The sequence below is a fragment of the Typopeltis vanoorti genome, chromosome 9 (assembly GCF_054136105.1).
Source record: "Typopeltis vanoorti isolate ZY-2024b chromosome 9, IOZ_Tvanoo_1.0, whole genome shotgun sequence".
In the NCBI taxonomy this organism is placed as follows: Eukaryota; Metazoa; Arthropoda; class Arachnida; order Uropygi; family Thelyphonidae; genus Typopeltis; species Typopeltis vanoorti.
Window position 1 is genome coordinate 25054288 of NC_143557.1, and position 21537 is coordinate 25075824.

A 21537-nucleotide genomic window follows, 5' to 3' on the forward strand; every position below is an offset into this window, starting at 1 on the left:
CCACAAGGAGATGTGTTTTGCATTACTGGAGATACTGAGATAGGAGTGTTGGTAGCTTGCTCCACCTTTGCAAGGAGTTGCCAGGTGTTGTACTACTTTACCCCAGTCCTGAAGATACTTTCAGGTGCAAACTTTGTTTGCACACACTTGGATAAAGGATTAAACTAAATTTATTATAGTCTAACCAAGTGAAAAATAAACTTTCTTCATCAAATAATAATAATAATATAGCTAATACAATTAGGTCATCAGCAAATAATAATGCGTCTATTTTTCTTTGGGGTTTATTTGTATTTCAAACAGATTTACTGTTTCCAAATTGATATAAAATATCAATTTTGAATAAATAATACAATAATATATAAAAGTAGAGGTGATAATAATATACAATATAGGTATATATCACTTTTAAATGTATATATTACTTCTACACTACTCTACCTGTAGAAGGAGTGTAGAAGTAATTACTTCTACACTCCTGTAATCCTCTTAATATGTCTTTCCATTCCATTCTGATATTTGTTCTAATTTGAGTACTACATTATTTCATGTATATAATGTATATATATTCATGAGCCAAAACATTATAACCACCTACCTAGTAATATGTCAGGCCTCCTCTGGCTGAGATAATCTTTCACCATCTTGACAGTGACTCCACTAAATCATGGAGGGTGTCCTGAAGTACTCTCTAACAACTAAATCATTCCAGAACTCAGCAACAGAGTAAGCACTGATGGGATGCTGAGTTCCACACAATCCCACAAATGTTCGATGGGATTCATCTCAAAGAATTAGGCATGCAGGGGAGCATCCAAAATGCTTGAATTTGCTCTTTGAACCATACATGCGTAATGGGAGTCTTGTGGTATTGGGTGTTGTCTTGCTGGAAGTGTCCAGATCCATCAGGCCATATTTCCTCCATGTAAGGTAAAACTGGTCCAAAACAATCCCAGATAAGAACTAGCAGTCAAGAGTGTTCAATGGGGGATGAGAGGACCAAGTGATATCTGTTAGAACAATCCCCACACCAGGATAAACCTTCAACCACCAGTGGCCTGTTTCCTGACAGTCTGGTTTGCCAGAAACAGCACAGATATTTACTAGACTGTTTCGAGCTGTTTCATAGGTTTTTTCATAATGTTTTGGCTTATGAGTATATTTCTTGAATTAACTGTAAAAGATGGTTTGGTATATTTAAAGCCACTACTATTTTAAACTATTTGTATCTGTTAATTTAAACAAAGGCTTTCTCATAACCAATAAAGACCATGTGTGTGTGCATTTTCTTATCTCAAAATTCTCTTTTCAAGTAATAAATTTAGAGTAAATATTGCATCTATGCAGGATCAATCTTTGCAGAGTCCACTGTATTCTTCTATCAGTTTGTCTTCTACATTATTGTTTCTTCATCAAATCCATGGTATGTACCATCAAGTGGAATACAGGTTAATACAGCAATAATAACTTCCTATCACAAATTTTCCTGCATTTTTCAAATTAGTCTGTTATTTGTCAAGACTCTAATATTTTCAGATGTTATATATTTCAGTCTTCTAGTACAGTTTTGCTCGAACTTTTCTGGCCCTGGCCCACTTGGACAAAGAACATAACTCTATAGCCTGATAGTTTCCATATTCAACTTACTGACAGGTCATCTTTTATGACAAGTGAACCTTCATATGCAAAATTGTGGAGTAGTTGGCATAACACATGCAACCTTAATATTTTTCAGTGGAAAATTAAGATAGTAATGGGGTATGTTGTGAATTATGTCAAAATACTTTACAAGTGAGACACTTGTAAAGTATTTAATTGTTCATTTAAGTTCAAACATCCAATGAATTCTATACAAACTTCAATTTGTATAAAAATGCACAAAACATATTGATGCAAAAAATGGCACTACTTTCTTTCAGACATCAATAAACGTATACCAGTTTCCAAGATGGAGAGTTTAGTCCTATATCAGCTCCATATTTAGCTGATTTATTTATTTTTTTTTCAGACAAAGAAGTGTTGAAACCCAACTTTGCAGTTATAAGATAAGGGGGCGAGGATATTTGTGATTGATCTCATATTTGAGATCAATCACAAAAATGAGATAAGTATACACTCTGAAATAATTTTTCCGAAATTCTTTTCCATTATATTTAATTGATTACCTGCATTTGTTCTTGTTCAGCCTTTTCCAATTCTTCCAGCTGCTGTTCTAAATAGGCTAACCAGCGAAATTTAATTATATATTCATCATACAGTTGTTCCAAGTCCTGTTCTAAGCGTTCATACTCATCCATAAAAGTAGGTCTAATTTGAAAAAGAAAAAAAAAAGATCACATAAATTAATTTTTTAATGAACTTATTCAATAATATACTTTATTCAAATAATAAAAGAACTACAAAACCATTTATTTATCAGCAAAATGAGAAATTTTAAGTAAGTAAAGAGAAAAATTAACAAACTTCTGCAAAATCAAGAAAATCCATTTCTTCTAGCATTGATTTCCAAGAATTTTTTATTTTTTTTTTCTATAAAGTTACTTTATTATAATAATGGCTATTATAGCCTGTTTTTGTTTAGGAGTGTCCCTTATTTTAAATACATTGGCTATTATTACTCAAAAAAGGGGTATATATATTTTAGGGCATTATGGGTGAGTATAGAAGGCAATTATAGCAGAATAAAAGAGGTGGAAAAATTTTTGTACATACCTTGTTTTGATTCCAGGATGTCTTCCAATTTCATGATCCTGCTTAAGGTTGTTTATAAAGAGGGGGGGGAGTGTGGGGATGTGTTTTGACGTGGGAAAATAAATTTGGAAACCTGGGTTATATATATATATATATATATATATATATATATATATATATATATATATATATATATATATATATATATTATTGCGTTTAGGGGTAAACCCTTCCCCTTCTCTCCTCCCCCCCCACAAAATGTGCCCCTAAACACAATAATATATATATATATATATATATATATATCTTATTAATACATAACCCGGGTTTCCAAATTTATTTTTTCACGTCAAAACATCCCCCCCACCTCTTTATAAATAACCTTAAGCAGGATCATGAAATTGGAAGACATCCTGGAATCAAGGGTATTATGTATTAAGGGAAGGGTCACTGGCTAATGGCCCTTCCCTTAATACATAACATTATACTTGTCTGCAAGGAGATGTGCTTTGCATTATGGGAAATACTAAGACAAGTTATGAGAGCTTAGTCCACTTTTACCACGAGTTGCATCAGTCCTGAAGATACCTCAGGTGCAAACTTTGTTTGCTTACATTTGGATAAAGGATTGAACTAAATTTATTATAGTCTAACCAAGTGGGGAAATAAACTTCTGACATCTTTCTCTAAATCCAGAGTAATTTAATAATAAGGTGAGACACCTTTTAGCAACTCGTATAGGTAAATATGACTTTTCCATTACTTCCACCTTCGTATCACAACCTATGGGTCTGGGTAGTGGCCCTTCCCTTAATGCATAGCATTATACATGTCTCCAATGAGATGTGCTTTGCATTATGGGAAATACTAAGACAAGTGATGAGAGCTTAGTCCACCTTTACCATGAGTTGCCGCAGTCCTGAAGATACTTCAGGTGCAAACTTTGTTTGATTAAACTAAATTTATTATTGAGGTCTCTTCAGTGGGAGCCAGACCCAGAGATCCAGAGGTGATACCAAGGTTGTAGCAATGCATCATATTTGCATATGCCAGTTACCAAAAGGTGTCACACCTTATTATTAAATTACTCTGGATTAGAGAAAGATGTTAGAAGTTTTTTCCACTTGGTTAGACTATAAATTATATATAGTTTAATCCTTTATCCAAGTGTACTAAATATATAATTTATCAGACAAATCAGCTTGTGGCAATTTGTATAACTGATGACTTCAAGTAGAAAATATGTACACATTCAGATTTTTGAATGACACACACAAAGGGTTCATGAGGTAGCACTCAACAGGATAAAAGGCAAAAGGCTGCACTAAGCAAATTTGTTTGAAGCTCTTTTCGTGAAGAAATATATTTATAATGTCTCAAAGACATCATGTAGATGATTTCACAGGTAAGAATTATTGGAAAGCTTGAAGAAGGCCACAGAATTACTGATATTGCAAGAGAGTTTGGAATCTCACATAGGTATCTAGACTCTGGGCAGCATTTCAAACAAACAAACTTAGGAAACGTCTGGAACACGAATGTGTTCCAGACTTTTGCTAAGAGGTCACCTTCGCTTTACCACGGAGCATGAAGACAGATATTTGCTTATAACGGCAAAACATAATCCATGCACCACTGCAGGTCAGTTTACAAGTATGTTCCAGTCAAGCACAGGTATGCAGATATCTTGACAAACTGTGGCAAGATGTCTGTATCAAGTAGACCTATATGCCTGAAGGTCTGTCCCTTTATCCACATTGTGGAGAGCATTTTCAGTGGTGTTGTATCCACAAAAATTGGACAAGACACCAGTGGACTAATGTACTACTCTTTACAGATGAGAGATGTTTTAGTCTTTCTTCTGATTCTAGTCAACACGATCTGGCATAAAAGTGGTACTGCTTACCATTGTAAAAATGTTCTTGAAAGGGATAGATATGGTGGTGCTGGGGACAAGGTGTGGGAAGGCACTATGTTTATGGATGCACTGAGCTGAAAGTGCTGGAAAAGGGGATTATGACTGGTGAACAATATTGCAATGAAGTTCATGCTCAATTGTTCCATGATGCTGTAGGTAGGTAGGTGATGAATTCATTTTTATGGTATATGAGCAGTGGAGAAACTATTGGAGATCGAGGATATTAATCAAATTGAGCGGCCAGGACGCTCCCCAGATCTCAGTCCCATACAACATGTTTGAGATGCAATGGGGAGATGCAATGGTGCTCAAAATTGTTGTCCAGAACGAGCCGTTATCCTTGCTTTGAAGGAGTGGGCCAGTTTGTTTGCCTCAAGAACTCCTGAATCACTTGGTGCTAAGCATGATATGATGTGAAAGCTGCATCACAGTTCAGGGCAGACATATTCCATACCAAAATGTCTCTCCACATTGTTTCTGTGAGTCCTGTACATTAATTCCTTAACTACGTTCTTAGGAAATTTGTAACTTTTGCCAGAAACATATTACAATTTAATTTGTTAGTATGCTGGCAATAAATTTGTTCACATTTGACTGTAGTCATGAAAATGTTTTCATATACAGGTAAAAATGTAATTTGTCCTTAGCTTTTGGACACTAATATATTCGCAAAGGCAACAATCTCTGTCTCTTTGTTTCTTATGCTCCTAGCATTCGTGCACAGACATAATAAGTTACCTGCAAGATTTTTTGTATACACTTCTCTGTAGTCTGCATAATATATGGACAATTTGCAGATCTCTGTTCATATTTAGTGCCTTACTTATGCACGCATCCTTGCTCATGCTTGATAAAATAGGAACCAGCCAAACACAAACTCATTCTCTTCTCATAATCATTTCCATGATAATGCATGTTCCCATCATTTACAAATTTATATAACATTGTTGCTCTTATACACAGATTCTCAATATTCATCCCATCATAATCTAGTTTCCCTAACTCTCTGTGTTTGGTCACATACCAACTAATAATCTCTCACGACTCCTGACACCAAACACATTAAAGTCTAAGCTCTCCCACTTATACAGATCCTTTCTTCCCTCAAACTTACCCCACACATCCTAAAACTTGCATCAACTTTTTCTACTCAGCTTACAATTGAACTGTTTGCCATCATAGCCTTCTCAATTCATTTCTGTCATATCTAGATAATATACTTCTAATTTTCACTTTCTGACAATCCTTTCATATCCTGTCTTATACTGAACTTATTGCTAGGTTAAGTTTCATGCTTACTATGATTACGATCTCTTTTGCTTTGCTTTTCAATTGTTTTTGCTCTATGTTTAATTTTTATTCTCGGAAAACTTGAAGTTATAGCCAGGGCATCAATGGCAATTTAAAGTTCACTTTTCCTGTTTCTTAATGGAAAATTTAGAATGCTTACATTTCCATTCCATTTCTCATAGTTTCCTACCAATCGGCAAACTTTTCCTGTTTCTCTTATGTGAGCCTAATGTTTTAAAAGAACATGCATAAAGATGTTGAAAGTTTTCCCACTTGGTTAGACTATAATAAATTTAGTTTAATCCTTTATCCAAGTTTAAGCAAACAAAGTTTGCACCTGAAGTATCTTCAGGACTGAGGCAACTCGTGGTAAAGGTGGACCAAGCTTATACTTGGATAAAGGATTAAATTTATTATAGTCTAACCAAGTGGAAAAACTGTCAACATCTTTCTCTAAATCCAAAGTAATTTAATAATAAGGTGAGACACCTTTTGGCAACTCGTGTAGGTAAATATGACTTCTCCATTGCTTCCACCTTAGTATCACCACCTCTGGGTCTGGCTCCCACTGACGATACCTCAATAAGGTCGAAACCGGTCTGGGTAGTGGCCCTTCCCTTAATGCATAGCATTATACATGTCTTCAAGGCATTGTGCTTTGCATTATGGGAAATACTGAGACAAGTGATGAGCACTTAGTCAACCTAAGCTCTCATCACAACTTACCACGAGTTGCCTCAGTCCTGAAGATACTTCAGGCACAAAATTTTTGCCTTCGCTTGAATAAAGGATTAAACTAAATTTGTTATAGTCTAACTAAGCAGAAAAAAAACTTCCAACATCTTTCTCTAAATCCAGAGTAATTTAATAATAATGTGAGACACCATTTGGAAACTCATATAGGTAAATATGACTTTTTCATTACTTCCACTTTAGTATCACCACTTCTGGGTCCGGCTTCCACTGACGAGACCTCAATAAAGGTCGAAACCGGTGTGGGTAGTGGCCCTTCCCGTAATGTATAGCATTATACATGTCTGCAAGGCATTGTGCTTTGCATTATGGGAAATACTAAGACAAGTGATGAGAGCTTAGTCCACCTTTACCATGAGTTGCCTCAGTCCTGAAGATACTTAAAGTGTGCAAAGTTTGTTTGCTTACACTTGGATAAAGGATTAAACCAAATTTATTGTAGTCTAACCAAGTGGGGAAAAAACTTCCAAGATCTCAATAAAGTTTGAAACCAGTCTGGGTAGTGACCCTTCCCATAATGCATAGCATTATACATGTCTGCAAAGGAGATGTGCTTTGCATTATGGGGATACTAAGGAAAGTGATGAGAACTTAGTCCACTTTTGCCAGAAGTTGTCCCAGTCCTGAAGATACTTCAGGCACAAACTTTTTTGCTCACACTTGGATAAAAAATTAAACTAAATAGATAATTTATAGTCTAACCAAGTGGGAAAAAACTTCCAAAATGATTGTCTGAATTTGTGGTTATAATATTCAGAAATAGTGTTCACAATTAGGTTCTGTACACCAGTGTGGTAAGAGTTTTCCAGGTGGTAATGAGTTTGCAGCCATCTGTGAGAAGTGGAGTATAACAAGATGAAATACATTATTAGATATTGTTATAGTCCTAGTGAATTGGTTGCTAGTGATGAAGTAATGCATTACCAAATAAAGATGAGGGATGTGAAACGAGTATTCAGAATGGGGACTTTAATTATCTGAACAGTGATTGAATAGTAGATTCAATTATCTGAACTTTAATTATCTGAACAGTGATTGAAATTTAAAGAGAAAAATGAAACTGAACTTACTAAGCTGTGAAACAACTTCCTTAAGCAGCGTGTAACATAAGGAACTCAAAGTCAAAGAGTGATATATTTGGTTATAGTAGCAGATGGATTTCAGTTCAAGATGCAACTATTCTGCCTGTGGCAACATTAATCATGCAGTAATGGAAAGTGGCTAAGTTTCCCTGAAATATCCCCTTATATCCGTGAAAGTACCATTCAGAAAAGGTTACATGTTACAATACAAAGCATATCAAAATTTCAAATTTTCTACAGATATCAGGGATGATCAATAATATTTTCAAACCTAACCAAGTTGAAAAGCATACAAGAATAAGAGTTTATGAAGTTTTGCCAAGACCCTCTCTACTGTACGGAAGTGAATTATTAAACAGAAACTGCAGAAGAAAAAAAAAAAAAAGAATAGAAAATCAAGAAATTAAATTACTATGAAGGAGAGCTGGCTATACCCTTTTGCAGATAAAAAGAAGCACAAAAATACATAAAGAACTAGAAATATTTTGTATTGGACAAAATATATGAATACTGAAAGAAGTGGAATGAACATATTGAAAGAATGGACATTTCAAGATAGATTACCCAAAAAGATACTCCAAAACCATCCAGTTGGAGTACCACTTTCAAAAAGCTATGGTTCAAAACATCCCTTCTCTTCTTCTTAATATTTTGTAAGTCTCAGATCCTTGGAACACTGTCCCCACATTTGGGCTGGTGCACCCTAAAACGTCCCTAAGAATTCTTAATGGTATACAAAAGAGGGCAATCTGTTTCACTGGTGACCCATCCCTCATACACCCTTTATTCACTTTCCCATAGGTGCTCTGTTTCTGCACGATGCCTTTTCTATAGGTACTTTCATGAGCACTACTACTCTGAACTGGACACTACCATTCCACAACTGATACATTGTGAACTTCAAACACAGAAGTCAATCAAGGATGACTAAGGAAAAGATGGAATGAGACCTATATCCCTGAAAGGATGATGATGAATACAAAGTAAGAAAATAATCAACTGAGGAGTATACTGGGTTCTGCACCATAGCACTGGTTGCTGGATGGGAAGGATATTGACAGTGTATGGGAGAGGGGCATTTAAAAAATATTTAAATGATGTAATATCAGAATATGTCCTAGAGATCAAAGAATAAATAATTTAGGAGTGAAATTGATGTCTAATCTTATTAAGCAATAGATTCATAAGAGAACGATGATGTGGGAGGAATACCATTTGAATAAGGATACTGTCATTATGAAAATTATAAGGAGCATGCCAGAAGAGTTACAACTGTTGTACGGAAAATCAGTCTGAGTACAAAAAGAAACTAGCTCTGAAAACTAAAGACAACCCAAAAGAATTCTATTGTGCTGTAAGTAAAAGAAAGAATGTATATGAAAGAATAACTCTGGTGACTGCAGTTGATAGATTCAAAGAAATTGTTCAACTGATGAGTGGCCATTTTGCTAAAAGCTATCAACCTGTTATATGCAGCATTGAGCTCACTGCTATCTCTTCACTGAATAAAGAAACTCTGGTGTATGAGGAGGAGGAAGTAGAGCTGATGAATAAATTTAATAAGAATTCAGCAATAGGGACTGATGGGATATCAGCACGGATGCTAAAAGAGTGTTCAGCTGAACTGGCTATTCCTTTCACCAGAGTCTCAGTACAAGGGTGGTACAAAGAGACTGATGTATCCAACTATTGATCTACCAGTATCTCTGAAGTGGAGGTGAACATTTTGGAAAAGTTGGTTAGGACTCACATACAGAAATAGGCTTACAGAGAAACTATACTTTGCAATGAACAGCATGGTTTTATAAGGGAAGGTCATGTTTGAGCAACTCGTTCACATTCTATAATAATGTTATTGTTGACAAAGAAAATGGATACATCACGGTACTTTTGGATTTCGCTAAGGCTTCTGACAGAATACAGCATGGAAAACTGTTGCATAACTGGAGAATATGGGACTGGGTTATAAAATATTAGTGTGGATAAGGGGATAGCTGACTGATAGATATCAGAAAGTAGTATATGGAAGATGTGAGTCTGCAAGATTTAAAGTAACCAGTGATGTAAGACAAGGATCAGTCCTTGCTCCATTGTTATTCAATCTATTCATTAATGACATTGGGAAGGATCTGCCAGGAGACATACAGCTATTTGCTCATGATGAAAAATAGACAGGGCCATTCAGGAATGTAGTGGATATGTGAAAATGGCTATCAGTTCAATGCTAGTAAATGTAAAGTGATGCACACTTTGGTGTAATTACATATCTTATAAACATATACTTCTTCTTCGTCTATGATCTCTTATGCTTTTAAGCATCGAGATTTTGCCAAAGAGATTTCCATGCCGTCCTGTCCAAGGTTTGCTGTTTTGCTTCTTTCCAGTTAATTCCCTTCTTTTCCAAGTTTTCTTTAATTTCCTTTTGCCAACCTTTCCTGGGTCTGCCTATGTTTCTTTTTCCTATTTTCTGGCTTTCATATACAGTTTTTGCTATTCTTCCTTCTTCCATTCGATTGAATGCCCAAATCATCTCATTTGGGCTTGTGTTATGAATTTATTCAGAGGTGCAACTTGAAGACTGTCTCTTATGGTTTGATTTCTTATTCGGTCTAGTCTTGTTTTTTGTGCCACTTTCCTGAGATATTTCATTTCAATTGTTTGTAGTTTATTTGTGTTTCCTGTTGTTAAACACTAAGACTCACAACTGTATGTTAATGTTGGTAGAAACACTGAACGGTACACTGCCATTTTGGTATTTTGGGTAACTTCTTTCTTATCTAGGAGTGGGCCTTTCATTGCATAGAATAGCTTTGTTCCCCCTCTTATCCTGTTGTTAATTTCTGGGCCTAGTCTAACATCTTCTTGTATATATGATCCAAACATATACTTATATACATGTAAATAAGTTTTTTTTTTTTTTTTAACTTGGGTAATGTATATTAGGGTTACAAAGTAATTTTATAAACTTGGTTATTTTACTCCTAATCCCAAGTAAGCAAACAGTTAGGTTTGCGCCTGAACGTAGTTCAAGTCTAAAGGTGGTGCAACACCAGGGCAACTCACTGTAAAGGTGGGTAAAGCTCTGATCACTATTCTTAGTATTTTCAATAATGTAAAGCACATCTCACTAAGAGATGTATACTGCAATACATTATGGGTGGGGTCACTACCCAGGCCGGTTTGAACCTTTTCTGAGGTCTCCTCAGTGAGTAGCTAGACCCTAAATACCTAGGTTTTAGTAATACAGAGCCTTATCAACTTTACCTATACAAGTTGCTACAAGGTGTTTTTATTTTGAATAAGAATCTCTGGAGGAGATATAGATGTAAATAAGATATAGATATAGATGTTGCACCACCTTTAGACTTGAACTATGTTGAGGCGCAAACTTAACTGTCTGCTTACTTGGGAGTAAAATAACCAAGTTTATAAAATTACTTAGTAACCCTAATATACATTACCCAAGTTAAAAAAAACTTATTTACATCTATATCTCCTCCAGAGATTCTTATTCAAAATAAAAACACCTTGTAGCAACTTGTATAGGTAAGGTTGATAAGGCTCTGTATTACTAAAACCTTGGTATTTAGGATCTAGCTACTCACTGAGACCTCAAAAAAGGTTGAAACCGGTCTGGGTAGTGACCCCCACCCATAATGTATTGGAGTATACATCTCTTAGTGAGATGTGCTTTACATTATGGAAAATACTAAGAATAGTGATCAGAGCTTTACCCACCTTTATAATGAGTTGCCCTGGTGTTGCACCACCTTTAGACTTGAACTACGTTCAGGCACAAACTTAACTGTTTGCTTACTTGGGATTAGGAGTAAAATAACCAAGTTTATAAAATTACTTGGTAACCCAAACTTATATACATACACACATATATATATATATATATATATATATATATATATATATATATATATAAGTTTTGGAGTATTATGGAGTAGCATGATGATCTCATAATGAGTGATAAGCATCATCCACTACCTGATACATCCATGCTATAACAGGTCAGGATTTTAACTGACAGGTTTTAACAGACTATTTTAGGTTAGAATAAGATATTATCCACTTGGCCAACCACCAAGCTAGAATGTTAATCATAAAGACAGCTCCCGAAATGTAATCTGCTTGTTACACATTTGGCTGTATATACCGCATTCTGTGGGTTGGCTAACAATGCAGGATCCTGGATGATGTAAGCATTACCTAAACCAGGAATCCTGCCATAAAGACCAAACATAGTACTCATCAAGCTACTTCAGACTTCTAATAATTGGGATGGTGGTGTCATGCTGGTGATAAAATTGCATGTCATTTAAAGACTGACACAAACATCCATAATGCAAGTGGTTTCAAACTAGCCTATTGTTTGGACAGAGAGAAGCTATCCACTTAGCTGACTAAGCCTGTGGGAAGAGGGAAAAGAGTGGCTGCAAAGGGTGTCGTTTGTTGAGATTTAGTGTATTTCTAAATACCTGATGTACTAATAAATTTCATCACTGTGTATATATATATATATATATATATATATATATATATATTACTTCATGTTCTTCTTGACAATGTCCCTATTTTTCATTTTTTAAAAAATTTTATTTTAACAGTTGTCACCCACAAGTTTGAGAAACTATTAGTATTCTGGTATTGTGTGTGTGTGTGGGGGGGGGGGTTATATGGGGAGAAAGGAAAATTTGTTCTTGTAAATTCTTCTTTCTGGCAAAAAAAAACAACTTAAATTTTAAGGTCTGTACCCCCATTAATTACACAAGGCAGCAGCAACAACAGAGAGAAGTAGTTCATACAATAAGTTTAAAGTAGACCTGTCCACATCTGGATTATTGTTGAGATTTAGTGTATTGGGGTTTATTGGGGTTGAGAAAGTGAAGGAGATGATTTGGAGGTGAGTAACCAAGATGGTGAGTAGTCAGTGGAATATCCTTTGAGGATAGATTAAAGGTGTGTGTGTGTGGATTGCAAAAGTTGGTTGATAGGCAAAAAAAAAAAAAAAAAAAAAAAAAAGGATATGATAGAAACATTTGAGTTAAATAGTTTTATATTTTTATCTTGAACACATGGGAAAAGTTTTAACACTTGGCCAGAGGGAAATGAGTAACATTGTAGAAAGTTTCCTCTAGTTCCCTGGAAACTGAATAACACTGTGGTGAGTAGGGGTGTGAGAATTATATTTTTTGTATGAAGAGTTCTGAATGAATGGAATAGGTTGGCAGAGTCAGTTGTAAGTGCTTTGTCATTAATAGGTTCAAGAAGAGGTATGATAGATTCTGTGGATAGTTTTAGTCTCCTGCAATGAGTTTTTAGACTTCATGGAGATGCCCATATAATAATAATAGTATCCTGTATACATCCATTGATGGTATATATAAAAAGAACTGATAATGAGAGGTTCCAGATTTATTTCACAAATATATATGGTCTCAGAACCATTAGGTCTATTTTCATTTACAGTACCCTAGAATTCACTTGATAGATGATTTTCATTGTCAAGAGCAAGTTATTCATAATAGTTCTTTATGGTATGAAGAACACCAGAAGAACAAAATAAGGAAATATTTTATTGAGTTACTAATATTTCACTGGATTTCAAATCAGCATCTGCAGGGCACAAATTGCAACTGTGGGAAGACTCACAGAACTCAACGAGAATGTTATAGAAACAATTCTAATTATAAACAAAAAGGAACAAATATCCCATCAAAGTGCCTTTTTAGGGACTGGATAAAAAAAAAAAGTGGTCTTAGAATGGTTGTCTCTCCCAGATCTTGCAAATTAATGCAGTTATTACTTATTGAGGTTGGGGAATTGTTTCACAGTTGATGCCAATTCTAAAAATAGTCGTTCAGATATGTAGTGACATCTACACATCTGCAGCATAGTTTTCTTCCATTTAATAGTATAAAGGAATATGCCATTTGGCAAAACAAAAAAATTTTTCTACAGAAAATAAAAATTCATTTCACTATAGGAAAAAAAAACAACAGCATTGAGTTTTTTTTCCCCTGTAATGAAATGTTTAGATTATAACAAGTTGAACATATTTTAACATGTTCAGACTATAAGATCAAATAATAAACATCTCAACATAGTGTTGCCTAAAAATTGATTTTGTGGGAGGGTGAGAAAAATCCTACTGCAATTATATCTAGCTCTTTGTATATTTTTATTTTCAATGAAGAAAACCCTGGGTGTGTGTGTGTGTGTGGTGAATTTGAAAAGTCAAATATAAGGAGGGAAATGTGGCTTAATAATTAAGTCAAGGGTTTTTCTCAATGGTAATTTTTTTTTTTAAATAATAGAAAGGAATTTTTAATAGAGAAGAAAGATTTGCAAGTCAGGGTGGAAAGTGATTCTGCTGTTTGGCAAGTTTTAAATGGTAATGTCTATGCTATCAAAACAGAGGACAAAGGGAGGTATTAGGTTTGTGAATATTAGGAGCTTCATATATCTAGGGTTATTTAACATGGTAAGGTTTTAGTTTTTTGGTAATTTCTTTGTCATTTTGCTTGTTTACAAAACACTGAAGTGGCTTAAAAAGCATCATGTTTGGTCAATACAATTAGTTTCTATACCTTAGATTATCTAGTAACACTCAAGTTTTCGCTTCAAGAAACTCATATTTTCTTCTCATGAAACAGGCAAACTGGATTGAGATTTTATGAATTAAGAGACAAAGGTTTTGAAAGGTCATTAAGCATGGATTAATCATATGTCTATTATTATGGATTTGTTGTATGAAGTAAATCAGTGTAATGAATGTGACATAGTATAGTCATGGAATGGCCTCCTATAGTGAGTTCTAAGATTTAAATGGAGATGCCAGGCAATAGTAGTAGTAATAATAATAACAACAATACAGTCTATATCATTCTGTCTCTTTAAATTTTATTTCATACCTAACTGATTTTACTATCTGCAGTCTATTCTGAGTTCTTTCGAGTTCAGTTTTCTTCTTTTCAATTTTGGCTTCTAAATTAGCTTCATCTGATGCAACATTTTCAATCATGTTATTTGTTTTTTGCATTTCATCCTGTAGATAAAAGAATTAAGTATTATTTACATAACTTATGGAAAAAAATTGTTTGACTTCATTCAAATTTATTTTGATGTTTCAATTATTTTATAGCAAAGATTATTTTGGATATAAAACATCTAAATAGTTTATGGAGATAAAATTCTCAAATGCTTCATAATGTACTTATATTACAAAAGTGGCAGCAGAGAAAGCAAACTAGTTATTATTTTATACCAAGCAGGTAAATAACTTTTGCTAGCTGTCAAGTTTCAAAAATTATTGAGAGCACATAAAATTACAGAACTTTGACATAAAATGCCTTATTAATGTATACTTAAAAAGGCATGAATTCTACCTTCCCTCTTATTAGTATGATTATGGGTTTCACTGACCTGATGGTGTCTTGTTGATTCTTATTACAGATCTGCAGTATCCAAAAATATACAGTATTTCATATTTGAAAGAAATGATCTCATGGGGATCAAGAGATTATTACCTCACTACTTAAAAGGTACACACTCTGTCACACAGAGTATATCTGTTTTAAGTAGTGCAAATCCAAGGCGACTGAAGCTGAGGGCTTGTAATTTAATAAGCTTTTAATCACCATAAAAGTTTCCAACTTTCAATGCACAAACAGCTGGACTACCTAATATGAAAACACTGTGCATGGCTTAGGCATTGGAAGTTATTCATTTATATTTAATGGTATTACACCAAAAAATAAATAACAAATAAGAGATTTATTAAGTGACTAAAATTTCACTGAATTTAAATTATCATCTTCAAAGCCCAACTACTTCGTATGATAAACAAGTGACAGTAAGTGTAGGAATTCAAATTGTAACAAAAAGGCAAGTCTTAACTTGACATCTTCTAATATCGAACAAATAAAAGTTTTTACAGTTGTTGAGTTCATCTCACAATTTATGATTCTCAAACCAACTTTTGCCTTAAGTTAAATCAAGCAAATTAATTCAGATGTACTTGTTGAGCATTAGGAGATACTGAGACAAGGAGTGATGAGATCTTGGTCCACCTTTGCTCGGAGTTGCCTGGTGTTGCACTACCTTACCTCAAATTAATTCAGATGTACTTGTTGAGCATTAGGAGATACTGAGACAAGGAGTGATGAGATCTTGGTCCACCTTTGCTCGGAGTTGCCTGGTGTTGCACTACCTTACCTCAGTCCTGAAGATATTTTCAGGCACAAACTTTGTTTGCTTACAATTGGATAAAGGATTAAACTAAATTTATTATTAGGAGAGTGTTTCACTGACATTATTGACTCTAGAAATAGTCTGTCTGACATGTAATAACTGCTATATAGTACATTAGTTTTCTTCCATTGCCTCTAGAAATAGTCTCTCTGACATGTAATAACTTCTATATAGTACATTAGTTTTCTTCCATTTAATCTTATGTTGTAAGAGTGGCCAATGTGTGGTTTGTCCTAATTTACCATAATAATGGGAGCAGATGAGACCAGATCTTCCTGTCTGTCTGGACTAGGCCAAGTTAAAGCCACAGGGAACTTTATGAACTCTACAATGCGATGGAGAATGGAGTTCAACAGATCAGGGTTGCTGGTTTGAAGTGTCTGAAGGTTATGTTTATTTAGTACATGAGTTACCTTTTCAGATGCATCTCAGATAAATGTGATAGCAGTAGTAGCTAGTACCTTAGTTTTTTGGGCAGGCAAGATGAGGAATATGCAGTAATTTCATAGATTGAAACCATTAGCTAAAAAATTGTGGCAGAAGATGCATTATTAGAACAAAAGTTCTGGCTCATTGAGTTAGTGTTTGGGGAGTCTCTAATGTTGACGATAGTATCACTGTTAAGCAAGTATCTTCCAATGGGTGTTGGCTTTCTATAAACAGAAAAAGATAATGAGCCATTTGGTAGAAGTATAATTAGTGTGTCAAGAAAGAGCAGACAAAAAAAAAGCAGCCTTATTTGATTCATTTTCTAATGTGAAGTGTGTTGTTGGATCGTCCTTCCTGTCTTTTGATCTGCCATCTTGCTTCAACGTTGTTCTTATTAAGGTTAATTAATTGTATGTTGATTACTAATCCAAATATAGGGAAATTTCTATTATACTGCACCACCCTATATTCAGATTAGTCTATGCAAAATAATGTAATCAAATATTAATTAACTTTAGCAGTCTAATGTTTATATATAGGCCGAATTTTACATTTTATGAATTTTATGAACAGTGCAGTGGAAAAGAATCAGGCTAACAATAAATTGAAATCAATAAAACAAAACATTTAATGCAAGGTTATATAATATATTCATAATCATACTTTGTATACAAGATAATGCAAAAATAACTCAGTTCAACTACACATAACATTCACTTAACTTTTGGTATTAAACACTGAGCTTCAAAATCTAATTTCTCCTTAATAGGCCAAGACAGATCTAAAGTTCTTTACCAATGAAATTCACATCAAATATTTTAACAATTGTATTCTTTATCTATCCCTTAGTCAGAAATCACATAGCTCAGTCAAGAGATAGCTATCACTTTAAGGGGGAGGAAGACTATTAATCTTCTAGCTTCGGCTAATTTCAGCATAAACACCACAGTTAATGTTAGGATTTAACAGAAGGAGATAATTTCTTATAACTTCACTCTAAAATGCTATAAAGTACAACTGTTCTTACCGGAATAAATCTTTGCACATGTTATTCACTGAGGCACACTTAAAACTTTAGATAATTATCACACTGGAGCTACACATTTCAATTTTAGAGAAGATTACTTTAGAGAAGTAATCTTCTCTAAACTAACTTAATCTTTAATTTCGGCACATCACATATGCAGACACACTTGCACTAGAAAATCTACTTATTCCCCATATACTACTTTACAATAGAATCAGCTTTCTACTAATCTTCCTTGAAAGCTCTGGAATATAACATTAACTTCAGAATTCCATATCAATATTCTGAGTTGCCAATTTACATTTTGATCCTTTGTAATCTGATTGCAGAACTTAATTCTTTGTACTACCTCTTATTTAACTCCGTGCTGCCAATAAATTATTTCCTCATCTCTACTGTACTGTTCTCATTGCCATTACTGTGCTGAGTGCCCCAATTGTACTCAGTCCCTAGTTCTAGTACTATGACTGACGACCAACTGCTGTTGTTTACTCTCACTTTCCGTTTTTATATTTTCACTCCTTTTTCCCGCCAAAACTTGTTTTCACCGTCCATCTCATGTCTATAACTCACGCACTACAAGCTCGCGCCTTCTATTTTTAACTTTGTCTCCATGACAACAATTAGAGCAGTGCATAAGCATTACATAACATTATACCTTTATATACAGAAACTAAATAAAAGGATATTTTTCAACTCAATTAATATATAATTAATTTATGATGAACACAAATTCTTCTACTATCAATATAGGAATAATTAAAACAATCTGAACATTATTTTTATACAGAGTCCTTTCTATTATTAATACATATTTAAATAATTTTTAAAATATTAAATTAAATTTTTAAAACATTAAAAAGATTAAATAATTAAATAAAAAAACTCAAAGATAATTATATGAATAATAGTTTATAATAAGAGATTTACATTAAATAATATCTACAAATGTAGCCTTTGATATGGTGTATTATGTTGGATTCTGAAAGGAGTATTAATAATTTTAATTTCTCTTCATTCAGAATCCAACAGTGTTATAGAGTGTGGGCATGTCAGCTGTTTAGATGAGTTAAAAATAATCTAATGTACAGTAGCAAACAAACTAATCTGAACAAGCCAAAATTTTGTAAAGTTTTTGGTTTGGGTTTGGTTTTTGTTTCAATTCACAATAATTTGGTTTTGGTTTACTATTTTGGTTGAGTACTGTATGTTTTAAGTGTATGTATGATGTTTATTAATAGTGTAAACAAGATGACATTCATAGTGTTTTATTCATTCAATTTGTATAGCTATAAAATGGATACATCTCCAAGAAAGCATTCAAAAATATGTACTGTTTCTCAGAACACATCCATGACTCAAAGACCAATTGCCAATGAGTGTGGTGTTGATTTGGATACTGTTAATGCAATTTAAAAAAGGTTTAGGGAGACAGACACCTGTTCTCTTGAAAGAAAAGGAAAATGTGGCTGAAAAAAACTACACTTACTCAAGATCGTTTACTAGTTAGGAAAAGTAAAACTAATCCAAGATTGTTTTTGTTGTAGACTTAAATAGAGACTTGGCAGCCAGTGGAATTAGTACATTTTATTACAGGAAAAATTCCCATGTTACTCATCTAAGTAAATATTAATTTTATGGCTATTAAATAAATGTTTAATTAAAACATTAAACATTTATTTTAAAAAAATGTACAATAAATTCAAAAATTGATACATTACATACCATACAAAATATGATTAAAAATACGAACAAAATTAAAAATATAATTTTAATAAAAAAGTCAAATTAACAAGGATACTTACTTTTATTTTTTAGTGCATGGCCTACACTATACAGTTGCACACTTTACAAACAATCACAAAACCTTTGTCTATCAAAATACTAACAAGAATGAAGCGTTCTAGCAGGGAACATTACTGTGAATGCAATTACTAGCTAGCGCTAGTGCAGCCGACTGCAACAACCTTGCACAAAAGCCTATTGACGTCATCACCCGCTATAACTACAGCGATATAGGAGGAGATGACCTTGCTAATGCTTCTGCCTGATATCTCCACTTGGGCCTGGCTCCCGCTGAAGAGACCTCAATAAAAGTTGAAACTAGTCTGGGTAGTGGCCCTTCCCTTGATGCATAACATTATACATATCTTCAAGGAGATGTGTTTTGCATTATGGGAGATACTGAGATAGGAGTGGTGGTATCTTGCTCCACCTTTGCAAGGAGTTGCCCGGTGTTGTACCACTTTACTCCAGTCCTGAAGATACTTTCAGGTGCAAACTTTGTTTGCACACACTTGGATAAAGGATTAAATTAAATTTATTACAGTCTGACCAAGTGAAAAATAAACTTTCAAAAAAAAAAAAATTTCATCATGTAAGACCCGTGCCAGTATACCATCCAATCCCACAGATGTATTCACATTAAGGTTCTGTAATAGACTATTCATCTCCACTTCATTCACCACAATTCCCATATAAACTAATGGTTCCTTCATTCTTTCAATGTCATGTCACCACCTGGATGATATACTCTTGCAAAGTGCTCACTCGGTAATTCCACTATATCAACTGATTCAGTGACCTCCTTGCCATTGGCATTCCTTAAAATCATTCTGCCGTATAGTTTTTCTTTTACTTGCAGCATACTGAAAGAGCTGCAAGTAAAAGAAAAACTCTCTTCAGCTTGCATAACTAGTTTCCTTTTGTAATTCGGTTTTGCTTTTCTTACCACACTTGTTACCCTTCTGGCCTGAGCTTTATACCGTTCATGTGCCTGCAGGTCACCTTTCTCTTTAAATTTCCTCCACAGTTTCTTTTTTTGCAGCTCATGCTTAATGGTGTTATTCATCCATTTAACCCCTATTGGTTTTATTCGGGACCTAGGTATACAATCAGCCATAACCTCCTGCAAATGCTCCTTGACCACTTCCCATGCTCTATCGACATCCAGCCCTTGAAGTTTTGCATGCCATGGCACTGAACCAAGCAAACTCCTAAGCTTGTTATACTTGCCAGCATGGTAATTCCACATATACCCTGTCTTAATCGAAAATTCCACACCTTTAGCCACCTCCCAGGTCAAGACCTTATGATCACTCTCACCAATAGGTGGCAACATGATCATAATCATTACAGCCAAATTCTCAGATGCTATTACCAGGTCAAGCACTCTCAAACCCCTAGTATTTTCTATTACATGCTGTCTCAGATAGTTATCCCTTTGTAACTGAATAAAATCCAGTTCCTTCCTCCCATGTGTCCTCTCCTCCTTCCGGTCAATGTTACCATAGTTGAAATCCCCCATAATAATTACCCTCCTTCCACTCATTTCATCAATTTGTTTATGCATACTATCTCTACCATCTATTCCATCACCTGGTCTATAGCAGCACCCAACTATATGTTGATATGCCATTATCCTTTATCATTGTTCTATTATTATGAGAATTAAAACCATGCATTTTAAACACAGTTATGTGACATGCCGGGGCCCGATGGTCGAGCCGTTTTCAATGCCGGGCCCATGACAAAAGTCTCAGATGTCACCCCCTTTGGCAGCCCTGCACACATACACAGTGTTTTAATTCTGAAGACATTTATGTCTCAGACACTTAATATGACTGTGCTCCATAGATGTGCTTGATGTTTGGTCCCCATGGGGGACAACATAGATGCTTTTTGAGCTCACCTAAAAACAGTTAACATGCCAACAGCCTAAAATACATTTTCATATTTGGGGGGGGGTCAGATGACTGCACTTTCTTGACACAGTGGTCATATCTTCCAAATGGTTCATTATCCTTTTCTGTTTATAGAATGTCAATGCGCACACACTTCCCCATCCAAGAGGACACCATGGCACAATCCCTCCTCCCAATAATATATTATTATTATTGTATGGGCATCTCTATGGATGGAGTCTGAAGACGTCACAGGAGGCCCAAACTATTCACACAATCTATCATACCTCTCCTTGAACCCATTAACAGACAAAGCAGTTACAACTAACTCTGGCAATCTATTCGACTCAGTTCCATGAAGAAAATTCACCAAAAACAGTTAATGGAAAGAAAGTTTACCAA

General features: G+C 34.5%; 1 protein-coding gene across 2 annotated transcripts in view; it reads right to left on the reverse strand.

Annotated features, from left to right (window-relative positions):
* The window catches only part of LOC150102935 (intraflagellar transport protein 38-like), a 232937-nt gene that overhangs the window by 57087 nt on the left and 154313 nt on the right, over positions 1 to 21537 (reverse strand). For both annotated transcript variants that reach the window (XM_090397326.1, XM_090397327.1), the window contains exons 7-8: positions 14658 to 14791; positions 2166 to 2307 (exon numbers count right to left, since the gene is read on the reverse strand). In XM_090397326.1, coding sequence (XP_090253452.1) covers positions 2166 to 2307; positions 14658 to 14791 — 276 coding nt within the window. The remainder of the gene's footprint in view (positions 1 to 2165; positions 2308 to 14657; positions 14792 to 21537) is intronic.